This window comes from Chelonia mydas, chromosome 6, assembly GCF_015237465.2.
Source record: "Chelonia mydas isolate rCheMyd1 chromosome 6, rCheMyd1.pri.v2, whole genome shotgun sequence".
Lineage (NCBI taxonomy): Eukaryota > Metazoa > Chordata > Testudines > Cheloniidae > Chelonia > Chelonia mydas.
In genome coordinates this window covers 3,640,677-3,655,920 of record NC_051246.2, presented here as the reverse complement: position 1 = coordinate 3,655,920, position 15,244 = coordinate 3,640,677, and the positions used below count along the sequence as shown (strand labels likewise).

General features: G+C 58.8%; 1 protein-coding gene across 1 annotated transcript in view; it reads right to left on the bottom strand.

The window, feature by feature from the left end:
• SETD1A (SET domain containing 1A, histone lysine methyltransferase) overlaps positions 1-15,244 on the bottom strand; it is a 38,860-nt gene extending 23,616 nt beyond the window's left edge. The window contains 3 exon segments of the mRNA XM_037898897.2: positions 3,935-4,087; positions 7,970-8,100; positions 15,129-15,244. Coding sequence (XP_037754825.1) covers positions 3,935-4,072 — 138 coding nt within the window. The 5' untranslated portion in view covers positions 4,073-4,087; positions 7,970-8,100; positions 15,129-15,244.

The following is a 15,244-nucleotide window of genomic DNA, read 5'->3' as shown; positions in this document are numbered from 1 at the left end:
TGCCTGATATATCAGGGTTTATATAGCCTAAGAAAATGTGTCAGAGATCCACATGGTCTGGTCTATGTCCCAGCCTGTGACTAATCCCTTGGGAGTGACCCTTTTACAGGGCCAAACCCCACAGGTTCACAAAGTTCCATGGTGGCAGGCCCATGTTCTCCATGAGTGGGCCTTTGGCATCAGCAATCCCACTCTCTCTTCATGGCTCCCTGTAGCAAATCCAGCCTGTGGGAGGCTGGTACTGGGCCCTCAGGGTGGATAAAAATCAATGTTTTTTTTTTTAAAATAAAATAAAAAAAAAATCGAATTTATTTGTTCTAAATCGGATTGTTTTGCTAAAATGCTTTTTGAGGAAAAAACCTATCTAAAGATAGTTTTAATTAAGATGCATTATAGATCAAAGAGATCTCATCACGGAATAGGGATTAAAAATTCTAATTCTATAGTATGAGACAATATATTCATGTAATGTTTAAGAAAAGTTTTGCAAATGAGTTCCAATAGTTCATGGATTAGGGAACCAATCTTATGGGGTTCCAGGGGCTTCTGTATAGATTATTTAGGTTAATCTTTCTATCGACCCAATGGGACTCAGTGCTCAGTCTATAAGATATCATCAGAGATGCTTAGTTTTCAGTTCTCAAACTGTGGATTTGTGTCTCCAGAGATAAAATAATTTTTGCTGTTAACAAGCATGTTAAATATATATTTATTTATTTAGAGGTGAGAAATAACAGACCTCAACCTTATTGTCCCTCTGCAAATTTGTGTACAGAGTCAATCCCTTACCTCTCTCTAAAAGTGCAAAGTTTCAAAAAGTTCAATGAACAGAAGATTTTGGGGGGAGGGAATAGATCTGGACAAGGAGAAGAAGTCTGGAGATAAATGTGAGAAGGGAGGGACAGGCAGCAGAAACAAAAGTGAAACTGTTTGAGCAGCATATTCCAGAAGTCTTGAGGTCTTTCTGAGTGTAGCCTTCATTGATTTGAGATCTACCATATCATTCTCTCACTAGAAGGAAAAACCTATAATGGCAGCAGGCCGTAAGAGAGACCCAAGTTTGGGAATATTTTAATGAAGTTTCTCTACCTGTGGGTAAGACAGGCATGCATACAAAATGCAAACAGTGCAACAAAGGCATAGTTGCCCGAATGAAATAACATCATGAGAAGTGTTCCTTCTCAGGAGGAAGCTGCATTGAAGATGATGAAAGGAACATATTTGAACATGCAGCATCTTGAGGTTGGTAACAACCAACAAAAATGCACTTTTATGTAGAAATCCATGATTAAATCGAGTCTTCCTGACTAGTGATTTAAATCATGATTTAAATCAAATCCACCCTGGGGTCCCTCCAGGGTGCAAGGCTCCCAGTCAGTATTTGCAGCAACACAGACAGCCTTTTCAAAAACAAGTAATTTACTAGTCACCTGGCTACAGCATCTGATAGTCCTGAGGTTAGCAAATAGAGGCAGAAGTTAAGCCCTAGTCCATTCTAGCCAAGTCAGTGCCACAAGCCAGCCCAGCAGTGAGAGATTCTCACTGTCACTTTGTCCATCCAGGTGACAGCAGCTGGGGCTAGGAACACAGGGGCTAGCAGGGGCTAGGAACTGAAGAAAGGCAGACCTGGCAAGAGGACTGCCTCGTTTGGATGCCAGTGATGGACTTAGGGTGGCATGAGCCCAGACAGGGCAGATCACTGACTTCCTTGGTACTCTACAGAGCCCAGGTGTGATGGAAGAGTTAATTTGGGACTTTGGGTAACCCTGATCTTGCCAGAGGACTACCCCACCGCAATGTGGAAGGCATCTGAGGCTAAGCGGATCAGCTGGACACTAGGAGGGAAACGAGGAAGAGCCACTGCCACGCCAAGCCAGAAGGGGGCACCAGCCATGGAAAAATGTTAGATTTTACTTTTTAAAATCTTTCAATTAAACATCCTTTTCTGTGTAACATTGGATAGTCACACACAAATCTGAGGCAGGTTTGAATGCAAAGTGAGTGAGAGGATGGTACAACACCTAGTGCCAGGGGCATGATGCTGATCCAGGAGTGGGGCTACATAGTGCTAATGCCAAACAAAACGTTTATTGGCTCAACGTTTTCCTAAACTGCCATGTCTCTGTCTGGAGTCACCTGTTGTCACCCGTCTTGTACTTAGCTTGGCAGCTCTAAGAGGCAGGGACTGTTATGTCTGTCCAATGCCTACCACGATGGGGTCTTGGGCCAGGACTGGGCTCCTAGGCACTACCATAATATACCTAATAAATAACAGACAGCCCCTGGCACAATGGCCACCTGGTCCATGACTGGGCTCCTAAAGGTTACAGTGACATAAACAACAAGAGTGTTACCCACTTCGTAGCTTGTCAGCCAAGCACAATGCCCACTTTAGGGGCTCCTGGCATCCCTAGATCCCGCCCCCCACCAAGATCCCTGGATATTCCCCTTTCATCCCCCATATTTCAGGGACTCCCTGCAACCCCCCACCACCAGTACTGTGTTCTCTCCCCCGCCCCCATCTTCCCATGCCAGGGGCCAGGTATGTCCCCAATACACAAGAGGCTCTTTGTATCCCATGTCCCCACATTCCTCTGATGCCAGGGGTTCTGTGTCCCACATTCCTCTCTTCCCCTTACCACGGCTGTCTCTCCCCCATCCCCACCAATAGCAGGGGCTCTGTGCCCGCCCCCCATGCCTCCTGTGCCATATACCAGGGGTTGTGCATGGCCCTCCATGTCCCAAAGGGCCAGGTGACAAAGACCAGGCCCACAGGGAAAACCACCATGGCCTGCAGCTCAGTAAGAGGGTGCGAAACAGAGTGTGACGCTGGGGAGAGGAGAGCTGGGAGACACTCTCTCTAAATAGGGCTGGGAGCATAGAAAGAGGTCCTGGGAAACGGGACAGTATGGATTGGCAAGAAGATAGCCCAGTTATTGAGGGCCCCCAGGGCCAGCGTGGGTGCCACCTCACATGAGGGCGCAGCAATCATTGCTAATGGGGGAGGCTGAAGGGAGTGAGCAGAGGGCTGGGAGCCGACTGACTGGCAAATGAAAACAGAGCCTCTGAGAGGAAGGGCAAGGCTGGGTTTGAGAGTGTTTGAATCGCTGGTTTATACCCCAAAAGGAGGTGGACTTTGGGGTGCGCTGGAAGCCGGAGAATGACAAACGGAAGGGGAAACTGAGGCACGGGAGGGCAACACCATGTGGAATTTAACAGACATTATGGGAGCACTTCTCCTGCCGAGATCTGCAAAAGGTTTTTACAGCTCATCACCCATCCTTGGTGTTTTATTGGCTTCAACGGGCATCCCTGGTGCAGGGCAGCAAGGTACATCAGAAACACACGCGCGCTCAGAATGAGGAAATGGAGCAACAGGACTTGATATGCACAGCACCACCTACCACCCCGTGGTTTACAACTTAGCCACAATATGACATGACAGCAGGTGAGAACACTTTGTGGTTCAGCAGCCCTTTTCACAAGTAGACCCAGTGTGCTTTATCCAGAGCAATTAGTGACCCTCACAAACCTGCCCACCAAGCTTTCGCCCTATTTTACACATGAAGAAACTGAGGCACAGAGCACAGGGAGGGACGTGCCCTAAGTCACACAATGAGACAGAAGCAGGGAAATTGAGCCCAGGAGTCCTGACCCCTAGCCTTAACTTGCTCTAACTCATTAGACCCCACTCCCCTCCCAGAGCTGGGGATAGAACCCACGAGTCCTGGCTCCCAGCCTCCACTGCTCTGATGTATAAGCCCACAGTAAGAGGTGAGCAAGTGCTGTCCAGGGTGGGCCTATGCAGTGGGCTAGCACCAGATACTGCCCCAGGCAGAAGGGGAGGGAAGAAGGCTACCTTTTCTTTGTTGGCAAGCCCCCAGCCCCCCAAATCACGCAGTGAATCCCCATTGCCACCCATGCCTGGACTCACGGGAGCACTGAAGTGGACTCCATCGTAGCGGTAGACTTTCTGCGGGGCCCGCCGCAGCGCCGGGTCAATGACGAGCTTGTAGCTTCTCCACTGGAAGTTGGGGGCTTTCTGGATGTCACCCCCACTTTCCTGATCCATTATGACTCATTTAAACTGAGAGGGAGATAGAGAGGAGAAAAACCGCTATCAGCCACGTAGTACAGACACACACACAGTACCCCCTGCTGGCCACCTCTGGGATTGCTCTGCCACGCTGCTCGCATCTCCCGCAATCCCAGAAGCCTCCAGGTCCAGAGAGGAAGGCGCCTCTCTATCCACTCCACCAGACACACCCCCACAAACACACAACCAGGAGGGCCCCTCGATCCCAGCAAGCTGGAGACCAACTAGGCTATCGAGACAAGATTCTCCAGGGTTACTGGGGAAGCCTGGAAGAATTTCAGAGAGTTCCAGGCCAAAAAGTCCCATTAGATCATCTAGTCTGACCTCTTGAATTGCATGGATCAGTCAGTTTCACCCAGGTCCCCCTGTGCTGAGCCCACTGACTTGGGTTAGACCAAGTCCTCGGGAGGCTAAACTATAGCCCTTCTACCCAACTACAAGTGCTGGGTCCAGATCAGGTGGGAAAACAACTGGCCCCACTCGGGCTCAGGTCGGACCAGCTCTCCTCCTGTCCACAGGGTTGGCGCGAAGGAGACTGCATGCCCTGCTCCTGCTGGCTGCCCGTCACCTCGCTGCACTGTGCACACTGCAGAGTGCGTGTCCTGAGGAACCCCAAGCTATCAGAAGCAGGGCACGCAGGTTCAGTGGGAAGGGCTGGCATAGGCGGGAAAACAACTCAATCCTCATGGGCTTGGATCCGGTTTGAGTCAGGCTTAAACTTTAGGCCTGTGCAGATTCTAGACTCAGCCATTGTGAAAACAGGAAAGGCTGAGGGAGTAATAATGCTGGGCTAAATGGGCCCCTGAGTCTGATCTGAGACGGCAGGGAGGGGGCAGGATACCGGGCTAGATGGGCCCAGGGGTCTGATATGGGGTGGTCAGAAAGGGGAAGGATACCAGGCTAGATGGGCCCCTGCGTCTGATTTAGGGTGGCAGGGATGGGGGTGGGATACTGAGGCCTCTAAAACGGCAGGGAATTGATTAGGTGAGTCATGCACAGATGATCTCATCAGGGGAGCAATACCCTGTGCTGCAGATGGAGGCAACCCCCCAACCCCCACCCCAAGGTCCCTGCCGGTCTGACCCGGGGGAAATTCCTTCCAGACCATGAATCTGGTGAGCCAGACCCACCAGCCATGCAGTTAACCATGGCGAGCTGAGTTAAGCAGCAGGTTCATAATTACTGCCAATCGGTGTTTGAACAGCATCAAAGCCAAGCGTGGGGGGAAATTCTTTAGGGTGGGAAAAGAGAACTAGAAGCAACAAGGAAATTCAGGAAAATTTAGGTCAAGCCTTAGGAAATATTTCCCATGAGAGAGGAGTCTAATAAGTGATGTTCTCATCTCTCTCAGGGGAAAGGACAGGAGCCTCCTCACTTTGGAGACCAGAAATTAAGAGCCCTGGATAATAATCTGTGGGGGACGATTCCACCCCGGGTGAGGAGGGCCTGGATGGGGTAACTCCATCTCTGCTGGGGGAACAGCCAGTGGGGGACGAGCAAGATGGACCAGTTCTCATCAGTCTAGGCTTTTCCTAGTCTCTGGCTTCAAGGCTAGCATGGGATAGCAAACAGTCTCTAACTTCCCCTCCCTGGCCCAGGTGACATCAGCTCGCTTGCAGGAGCCCGGGGAATCTGGTCCCTTTCCTCTACCTGTAAACTGGGGCTCTTGTGGATAGATCCAATTACAGCAACTGCCTGCCTTGGAACTGGTGGGTGGGTTACAAACATGCCTATTAGTCCCTTAAATTTCACCACAAAGAGTTTGCCTATACAGACATCGCCTGGCACTGAGATGCAGCTGCCTCTGGGGAGAGGTAGCTAGGTAACAGCTGCACAGTGATGCCTCACCTACTGTTGAGACGCAGCCACCTCTGGGTCAGGGCAGCTGGGGAACACAGAGATCTCTAGCCCAGCATTGAGAAACTCAGCTACCCCAGCCCAGAGGTGGCTGTCGCTGCCGTACAGCAATGCCCCACAGGGATGGTTCGCTTGGCACAGAGATGCAGCCACCTCTGGGGTGGAGCAACTGGATAACAGCTGCACAGTGGCGCTGTATTGGGATGGCTTGCCTGGCGCTCAGAAGGAGCCATCTCTGGGGCAGGGCAATTGGATAACAGCCACACCACATAGAAATCACTTGTCTGGCACTGCATTTCAGCCATCTCTGGGATAGGGCAGCAGGGTAACAGTGCATAATTTAGGACAGGAAGTGTAGAAAAATCCCATGTCCTCATGAAACTGCAAGAGGACTGTCAGGAGAGCAAAATGTAATTAGACACGTTGGAATGTGCCCAGGAAAGTTGTGACACACAGAGCTACACCTTCACGTGTACCCACGAACACTGCACGCTTTGAAGCCAAACTGGCAGTGGGGCAGACAATACCAAGTGGGATGGGGAAGACAAAGTCCTTTCAGATCTATGTCTTCATCTCAACACACTGGACACCAAGACAGAGTTAATGAGTTATACACGTGCTGAGGGGAGTGGTAGAAGTTCAAAGGAACTAGATCACCCTGCTTTTTCCACCCACAATCAGCCCTGCCCTTACAGCAGCTGTAAAGAGTCAGATACAAATGTATACGTCAGATCTGGAGACGGAGTGTGCACTGTGGGTATAATCTGGGCACTGGCAAGGTAAACCAACCCAATCCCCACAGAGCTTAATGGGGATCTGTTTAGAGATCTGGGTTGTTACCAGCACTCCAAGGCTAGAGTGGGGACCATAGAAAGAACAGAGCTTCCGTTTCAATGCGTGTAGCTAGTGGTGCGCCCTGATTTTCATCCTGAACCCCTCAACTCCCCGTTCCACAACCCCCCTAAAGATCAGAATTTTCTGTCGATTTCCTGCCTCTTAGGAATTGTGCACGAAAACAGCTCAGCTGTTCTTAATGATACTCCCCCACCCATGTTTATGTATATTAAATATGCCTGGCACTATAACGTCACATCTGTGAGAGCAACCAACTGAGGATTTCCTGGAAGGCTGGGGGTGGGGCAGGACCCCCCTGGGGAATTTTCCAGAGTTCCAAGGAGCCATCAATACCACCAGGAAAGCCCACATTAGTTTTATCAAGCGATGCAACCCAGTGTAGCAAATCCGAGCTTCACTTACAGAAACTTTATCATGTATATTGAGATAGCATGTGGAGAGTCCCATCCAGGACTGGAGGGTCTCTGCCACTGGGCTGGGTGATGCACAGACCCCACCCCTCAATGAAGATCATGGACTCCCATTGCACAGGTGCCATGCAGACATACAGGGAGAGACAGTCCCTTCCCCGAACAGCTCCCAGCCTAAACAGAAAAGGCCAGAACAGAGAGGGGAGGCTATTGTTGTGCTGGGTGCCTCACAGACCCCCACCTTGATCAAGATCCGGGTTCCCCCAGCGTTCTGGAAGCCGCACAGACACCCCCACCCCGATCCCATGGGGCACCGCTACATGAATGCAGATGTGCAAACCAGTCCAGCACTGCAAGATGCCTTCGTAAACAGTGCCTTGTTTGAGTACCATCCTACACAGGATATGCTAGGCATGATCAGACAGGGCAACACCCACTCCTGCCCCTTGGGAAGGAAGGTGTCTGTGCATCCCCAGGGCAGCAGGAGGGAGAGCACAGGTACAGAACCCTGATTCCTGCCAGCAGGGGCAACGCTACCCATACATACACGCACAAACCCTCAATTCTCTCCAGCAGGCGACAGAGCCACACACCCACAGGGCTCCAATTCCTCCAGCAGGGGGCAGTGTCACCCACCCCCCCTGATTCCCTCAAGCCGGGAACACTAGAATTCCCCTGACCCCACCAGTGTGCCTCAACCCAGCCCCGAAAATCGAATCCAGATCGGTAGGAGATAGGTATGAAATCGTACCTGTTATGGATGATTTGTTTTGTGCTCTTGATAGCAAGGAAAGAAGACGTGTGGCTGTAAATGCGGCAGGCTTCTTTCCAATGCAAGGGGGCAGATGTTTAGTCCATAACGCAGAGTGGGACCTCGAAGAACTGGGAGGGAAGCAAAAGAAATGGGGGTTAAGCCTCAGAGGAATAAAGAGGGAAGGGGGTAAGGGGGGGGGGGCTTATGCTGTGTATTACAGAGGATGCATCCAGAACATACAAACAGTGGTGCCCTACCGTGTGAGAGGGCAACTGTACTGGAGTCAGGACTCCTGGGTCCTATCCCCAGATCTGGAAGGGGAGTGAGATCTAGTGGGTTAGACGGGAAGGGCTGGGAGGCAGGACTCCTGGGTTCAAGTCCAAGCTCCTGTATGATATTAGAGTTTCCAATCAACTTGTCTACCAGCAAAAAAAAAAATTTAAAAAATTAAGAGATTCAAAAGACAAAAATGAAACCCAGGTTAAAAGTTATTTCACGATCTGGCATCTGAGACCTGATCGAACCCTCTCAAGCCAGATGCTGACAAGGGCAGGCTGATAAATAAGATAAGAAAGCACTACAGTGATGGGCTGCAGCATGAAACCCTAAATCAGGCCTCTGGTATTAGAGAGCGCGCCAGAGTCCAGCTCTGAATTTTGTAAAGCAGCCGTTTCCGAAGAGAAGGGAGTTACTACCTAAGCCTGGAAGCTGTAATGCAGGACCAAAGGGTGGTTATAACAGGGTCCCCTTTGATAACAACAGCTCGCTCTTCTACAGCCCCTTTCATCCAAAAATCTAACCTAGCCAGCCCCATTATCATCCCCACTTTAGGTGTGAGAAAACTGAGGCACAAAGTGGCAAAGAGGCAAAGCTATGCAGCAGATCAGTGGCAGAGCCAAAAAAGAATCCAGGATTCCTAACTCCAGGCCTCACCCCCTACCATCATTATAGAGCACCCCCACTTCCAGATCCAGAAACAGAACTGAGGAGTCCAGACTCCGAGCCCCCCTGCTCTAACCGACCAGACCCCACTCCCCACCTAGGACCAGGACAGAACCCAGGAGCTCTGACTCCCAGCCCCCCATCCACCACCACCATAGTGCCTGCAGCCTCTCCCGACAGGACACCAGATCTCATGTCCGGGGCACGCCCTATGGCAGGAGCCAAAGCAGGTGTAACTGTGCCTCCCTAACTCTGCTACCACCCTCAAGGGGCTAAGTGAAGTCAGCCTACGGCAGGTACCCAGTAAGAGGGCAGGGGGAGACTGGGACATTCCATCTGAGCCCCCCGGGAGCTGGCGGGCAGCGGGCAGTGCCCAGGGGTCACACCCCGGACTGGCACTAAAGCCAAGAAATGAAGGGGACAGAGTCCACTCCTGCTTTTACCTTGGTGCCCCCTGCGAGCTCCAGGGATGCCACCTGGTATAACGCTCCCCTCCAAGCCCCCACCCTCACAGCACTGCCCCGATCCTTAAACCCAGGGCCCAGGCATCACCCTTGCCACGTGCCCACCCCGACTGCTCGGCAGCTCCCCCCACTGGCATAGGCCCTTCCCCAACCCAGCACAACCGAGAGCACCCTCACCCCACAGGCTTTTCCTACTTCAGTGAACCCAGCCCCCGCCAACATCTGCATTAGGCTTTCCCTCAGATCTGCCCCCTTGGGTCCCCATGCCCCCTGGGCCTCCCCCCCCGATCCCCGTCCTCCGACCTCCCCCTTGCCAGGAGCTTCCCCCATCTTAGTGCTTCCCTGAGATTCCACCCCCCACCCCTCTGATCCTCTTGACCCCCAGACCTCTCAGGGGCCACAGCTCCCCCATCCCCTTCCAATTCTCTCCTCAGCTCCCCCACCCCAAGATCTCTACCACTCAGGACCCCCCCGGGGCCTCCCCCCCACTTCATCTCCCCCATACTCCCCATCCCAACTTACCCCTGCAACACTCCCAAAACCCACCTCTCAACTCCCCCCTCAAGTCTCCCATTTTCCTCACACTCCCATGCCCCACCCCCCCCAACACAAATCAACTTCCTCCCACACAGGCTTCCCAGCTCCCTCTCCCCTCAGGTGACCCTGTATCCCCCCCTTCAAGACCTCAGCTTCCTCCCCACTTTTAAACCCCTCCCCTCAGCTTCCCCTTCCCCCCATTCCCCAGGTTCTAACTCAGAGCCCTCCCTCTCCAGAGGGTGCCGACCAGCTCCCCCCCTGCCCCGACCTCAGCTCCCCGCTCCCCCCTCCCCCCCCACTCCTAGAGTGCCTCTTCTCCCAGCCTCCCTCCCCATCCGACCAGCCCCCCCCCCGACCTCAGCTCCCCCCTCCCCCAGCCTCCCTCCCCATCCGACCAGCCCCCACCAGACCTCAGCTCCCCCTCCCCCCACTCCTAGAGTGCTTCTTCTCCCAGCCTCCCTCTGCATCCGACCAGCCCCCCGACCTCAGCTCCCCGCTCCCCCCTCCCCCCCACTCCTAGAGTGCCTCTTCTCCCAGCCTCCCTCCCCCCCTGACCTCAGCTCCCCCTCCCCCCACTCCCAGAGTGCCTCTTCTCTGAGCCTCCCTCTGTATCCGACCAGCGCCCCCCCCCCCCCCCCCGGATCTCAGCTCCCACCTCCCCCCACTCCTACACTGCCTCTTCTCCCAGCCTCCCTCCCCATCCAACCAGCCCCCCCCCCCCCACCTCAGCTCCCCCCTCCCCCCACTCCTAGAGTGCCTCTTCCCCCAGCCTCCCTCCCCCTCCGACCAGCCCCCCCAGACCTCAGCTCCCCCCTCCCCCCACTCCTAGAGTGCCTCTTCTCCCAGCCCCCGCTGACTTCAGCTCCCCCCTCCCCCACTCCTAGAGTGCCTCTTCCCCCAGCCTCCCTCCCCATCCGACCAGCCCCCCCAACCTCAGCTCCCCCCCCTCCCCCCACTCCTAGAGTGCCTCTTCCCCCAGCCTCCCTCCCCATCCGACCAGCCCCCCCCGACCCCAGCTCCCCCCTCCCCCCGACTCCTAGAGTGCCTCTTCTCCCAGCCTCCCTCTGCATCCGACCAGCCCCCCCGACCCCAGCTCCCCCCTGCCCCCCACTCCTAGAGTGCCTCTTCTCCCAGCCTCCCTCTGCATCCGACCAGCCCCCCGACCTCAGCTCCCCGCTCCCCCCTCCCCCCCACTCCTAGAGTGCCTCTTCCCCCAGCCTCCCTCCCCCCCTGACCTCAGCTCCCCCTCCCCCCACTCCCAGAGTGCCTCTTCTCTGAGCCTCCCTCTGTATCCGACCAGCGCCCCCCCCCCCCCCGGATCTCAGCTCCCACCTCCCCCCACTCCTACACTGCCTCTTCTCCCAGCCTCCCTCCCCATCCAACCAGCCCCCCCCACCTCAGCTCCCCCCTCCCCCCACTCCTAGAGTGCCTCTTCCCCCCGCCTCCCTCCCCCTCCGACCAGCCCCCCCAGACCTCAGCTCCCCCCTCCCCCGAACTCCTAGAGTGCCTCTTCTCCCAGCCCCCGCTGACTTCAGCTCCCCCCTCCCCCCACTCCTAGAGTGCCTCTTCTCCCAGCCTCCCTCCCCATCCGACCAGCCCCCCCAACCTCAGCTCCCCCCTCCCCCCACTCCTAGAGTGCCTCTTCCCCCAGCCTCCCTCCCCATCCGACCAGCCCCCCCGACCCCAGCTCCCCCCTGCCCCCCACTCCTAGAGTGCCTCTTCTCCAGCCTCCCTCCCCATCCGACCAGCCCCCCCCGACCTCAGCTCCCCCCTCCCCCAGCCTCCCTCCCCATCCGACCAGCCCCCCCCAACCTCAGCTCCCCCCTCCCCCCACTCCTAGAGTGCCTCTTCCCCCAGCCTCCCTCCCCATCCTTCCATCCCCCCCGACCCCAGCTCCCCCCTCCCCCCCACTCCTAGAGTGCCTCTTCCCCCAGCCTCCTCCCCATCCGACCAGCCCCCCCGAGCTCAGCTCCCCCACCCCCACTCCTAGAGTGCCTCTTCTCCCAGCCTCCCTCCCATCCGACCAGCCCCCCCGACCTCAGCTCCCCCCTCCCCCACCTCCTAGAGTGCCTCTTCCCCCAGCCTCCCTCCCATCCCGACCAGCCCCCCCGACCTCAGCTCCCCCCCCACTCCTAGAGTGCCTCTTCTCCCAGCCTCCCTCCCCCTCCGACCAGCCCCCCCGACCTCAGCTCCCCCCCCACTCCTAGAGTGCCTCTTCCCCAGCCTCCCTCCGCATCCGACCAAGCCCCCCCGAACCCCAGCTCCCCCCCTCCCCCCACTCCTAGAGTGCCTCTTCTCCCAGCCTCCCTCCCCATCCGACCAGCCCCCCCAACCTCAGCTCCCCCCTCCCCCCACTCCTAGAGTGCCTCTTCCCCCAGCCTCCCTCCCCATCCGACCAGCCCCCCCGACCCCAGCTCCCCCCTGCCCCCCACTCCTAGAGTGCCTCTTCTCCCAGCCTCCCTCCCCATCCGACCAGCCCCCCCCGACCTCAGCTCCCCCCTCCCCCAGCCTCCCTCCCCATCCGACCAGCCCCCCCAACCTCAGCTCCCCCCCTCCCCCCACTCCTAGAGTGCCTCTTCCCCCAGCCTCCCTCCCCATCCTACCAGCCCCCCCCGACCCCAGCTCCCCCCTCCCCCCCACTCCTAGAGTGCCTCTTCCCCCAGCCTCCCTCCCCATCCGACCAGCCCCCCCCCGAGCTCAGCTCCCCCCACCCCCACTCCTAGAGTGCCTCTTCTCCCAGCCTCCCTCCCCATCCGACCAGCCCCCCCGACCTCAGCTCCCCCCTCCCCCCACTCCTAGAGTGCCTCTTCCCCCAGCCTCCCTCCCCATCCGACCAGCCCCCCGACCTCAGCTCCCCCCCCCACTCCTAGAGTGCCTCTTCTCCCAGCCTCCCTCCCCATCCGACCAGCCCCCCCCGACCTCAGCTCCCCCCCCCACTCCTAGAGTGCCTCTTCCCCAGCCTCCCTCCGCATCCGACCAGCCCCCCCGACCCCAGCTCCCCCCTCCCCCCACTCCTAGAGTGCCTCTTCTCCCAGCCTCCCTCCCCATGCGACCAGCCCCCCCGACCTCAGCTCCCCCCTCCCCCACTCCTAGAGTGCCTCTTCTCCCAGCCTCCCTCCCCATCCTACCAGCCCCCCCGACCCCAGCTCCCCCCCCACTCCTAGAGTGCCTCTTCCCCCAGCCTCCCCTCCCCATCCGACCAGCCCCCCCGACCCCAGCTCCCCCCTCCCCCCACTCCTAGAGTGCCTCTTCTCCAGCCTCCCTCCCCATGCGACCAGCCCCCCCCGACCCCAGCTCCCCCCTCCTAGAGTGCCTCTTCCCGCAGCCTCCCTCCCCATCCGACCAGCCCCCCCAGACCTCAGCTCCCCCTCCCCCCACTCCTAGAGTGCCTCTTCTCCCAGCCTCCCTCCCCATGCGACCAGCCCCCCCCGACCCCAGCTCCCCCCTCCCCCCTCCTAGAGTGCCTCTTCCCCCAGCCTCCCTCCCCATCCGACCAGCCCCCCCGACCCCAGCTCCCCCCTCCCCCCCACTCCTAGAGTGCCTCTTCCCCCAGCCTCCCTCCCCATCCGACCAGCCCCCCCCGAGCTCAGCTCCCCCCACCCCCACTCCTAGAGTGCCTCTTCTCCCAGCCTCCCTCCCCATCCGACCAGCCCCCCCGACCTCAGCTCCCCCTCCCCCCACTCCTAGAGTGCCTCTTCCCCCAGCCTCCCTCCCCATCCGACCAGCCCCCCCGACCTCAGCTCCCCCCCCACTCCTAGAGTGCCTCTTCTCCCAGCCTCCCTCCCCCTCCGACCAGCCCCCCCGACCTCAGCTCCCCCCCCCACTCCTAGAGTGCCTCTTCCCCCAGCCTCCCTCCGCATCCGACCAGCCCCCCCGACCCCAGCTCCCCCCTCCCCCCACTCCTAGAGTGCCTCTTCCCCCAGCCTCCCTCCCCATCCGACCAGCCCCCCCAACCCCTGCTCCCCCCTCCCCCCCGACTCCTAGAGTGCCTCTTCCCCCAGCCTCCCTCCCCATGCGACAGCCCCCCCGACCTCAGCTCCCCCCTCCCCCACTCCTAGAGTGCCTCTTCTCCCAGCCTCCCTCCCCATCCTACCAGCCCCCCCGACCCCAGCTCCCCCCCCACTCCTAGAGTGCCTCTTCCCCCAGCCTCCCTCCCCATCCTACCAGCCCCCCCGACTTCAGCTCCCCCCTCCCCCCGAACTCCTAGAGTGCCTCTTCCCCCAGCCTCCCTCCCCATCCGACCAGCCCCCCGACCCCAGCTCCCCCCTGCCCCCCACTCCTAGAGTGCCTCTTCTCCCAGCCTCCCTCCCCCATCCGACCAGCCCCCCCGACTTCAGCTCCCCCCTCCCCCCACTCCTAGAGTGCCTCTTCCCCCAGCCTCCCTCCCCATCCGACCAGCCCCCCCGACCCCAGCTCCCCCCTCCCCCCACTCCTAGAGTGCCTCTTCTCCCAGCCTCCCTCCCCATGCGACCAGCCCCCCCGACCCCAGCTCCGCCCTCCTAGAGTGCCTCTTCCCGCAGCCTCCCTCCCCATCCGACCAGCCCCCCCAGACCTCAGCTCCCCCCTCCCCCCACTCCTAGAGTGCCTCTTCTCCCAGCCTCCCTCCCCATGCGACCAGCCCCCCGACCCCAGCTCCCCCCTCCCCCCTCCTAGAGTGCCTCTTCCCGCAGCCTCCCTCCCCATCCGACCAGCCCCCCCGACCCCAGCTCCCCCCTCCCCCCTCCTAGAGTGCCTCTTCTCCCAGCCTCCCTCCCCATCCGACCAGCTCCCCCCCCCGACCTCAGCTCCTCCCTCCCCCAGCCTCCCTCCCCATCCTACCAGCCCCCCCTCCCCCCACTCCTAGAGTGCCTCTTCTCCCAGCCTCCCTCCCCATCCGACCAGCCCCCCCGACCCCAGCTCCCCCCTCCCCCACTCCTAGAGTGCCTCTTCTCCCAGCCTCCCTCCCCATCCGACCAGCCCCCCGACCCCAGCTCCCCCCTCCCCCCACTCCTAGAGTGCCTCTTCCCCCAGCCTCCCTCCGCATCCGACCAGCCCCCCCCGACCCCAGCTCTCCCCTCCCCCACACCAGCCTCCTCCCCCACAGCTGCCCCCACCTCCGCCCCGCGGACCCTCCCCCCCCCAGCTGTAACCGTCCCCTCGCGCGCCGCTCCTCACCCGCCCCGCGGCCCCGCCCCCTGGGCCCCCCCCGCGGCGTCCCGCGCCGCCGCTCTCACCTCGCTGCTCCCGGCCCCTCCCCCCCCGCGCGCGCGGCCTCCTCGCTCGGCGACCAGGGGGGGCCCGCTACTGCCGCCGCCGCCGCCGCAGACAGGGAGAGGGGGCGGGGCCAACG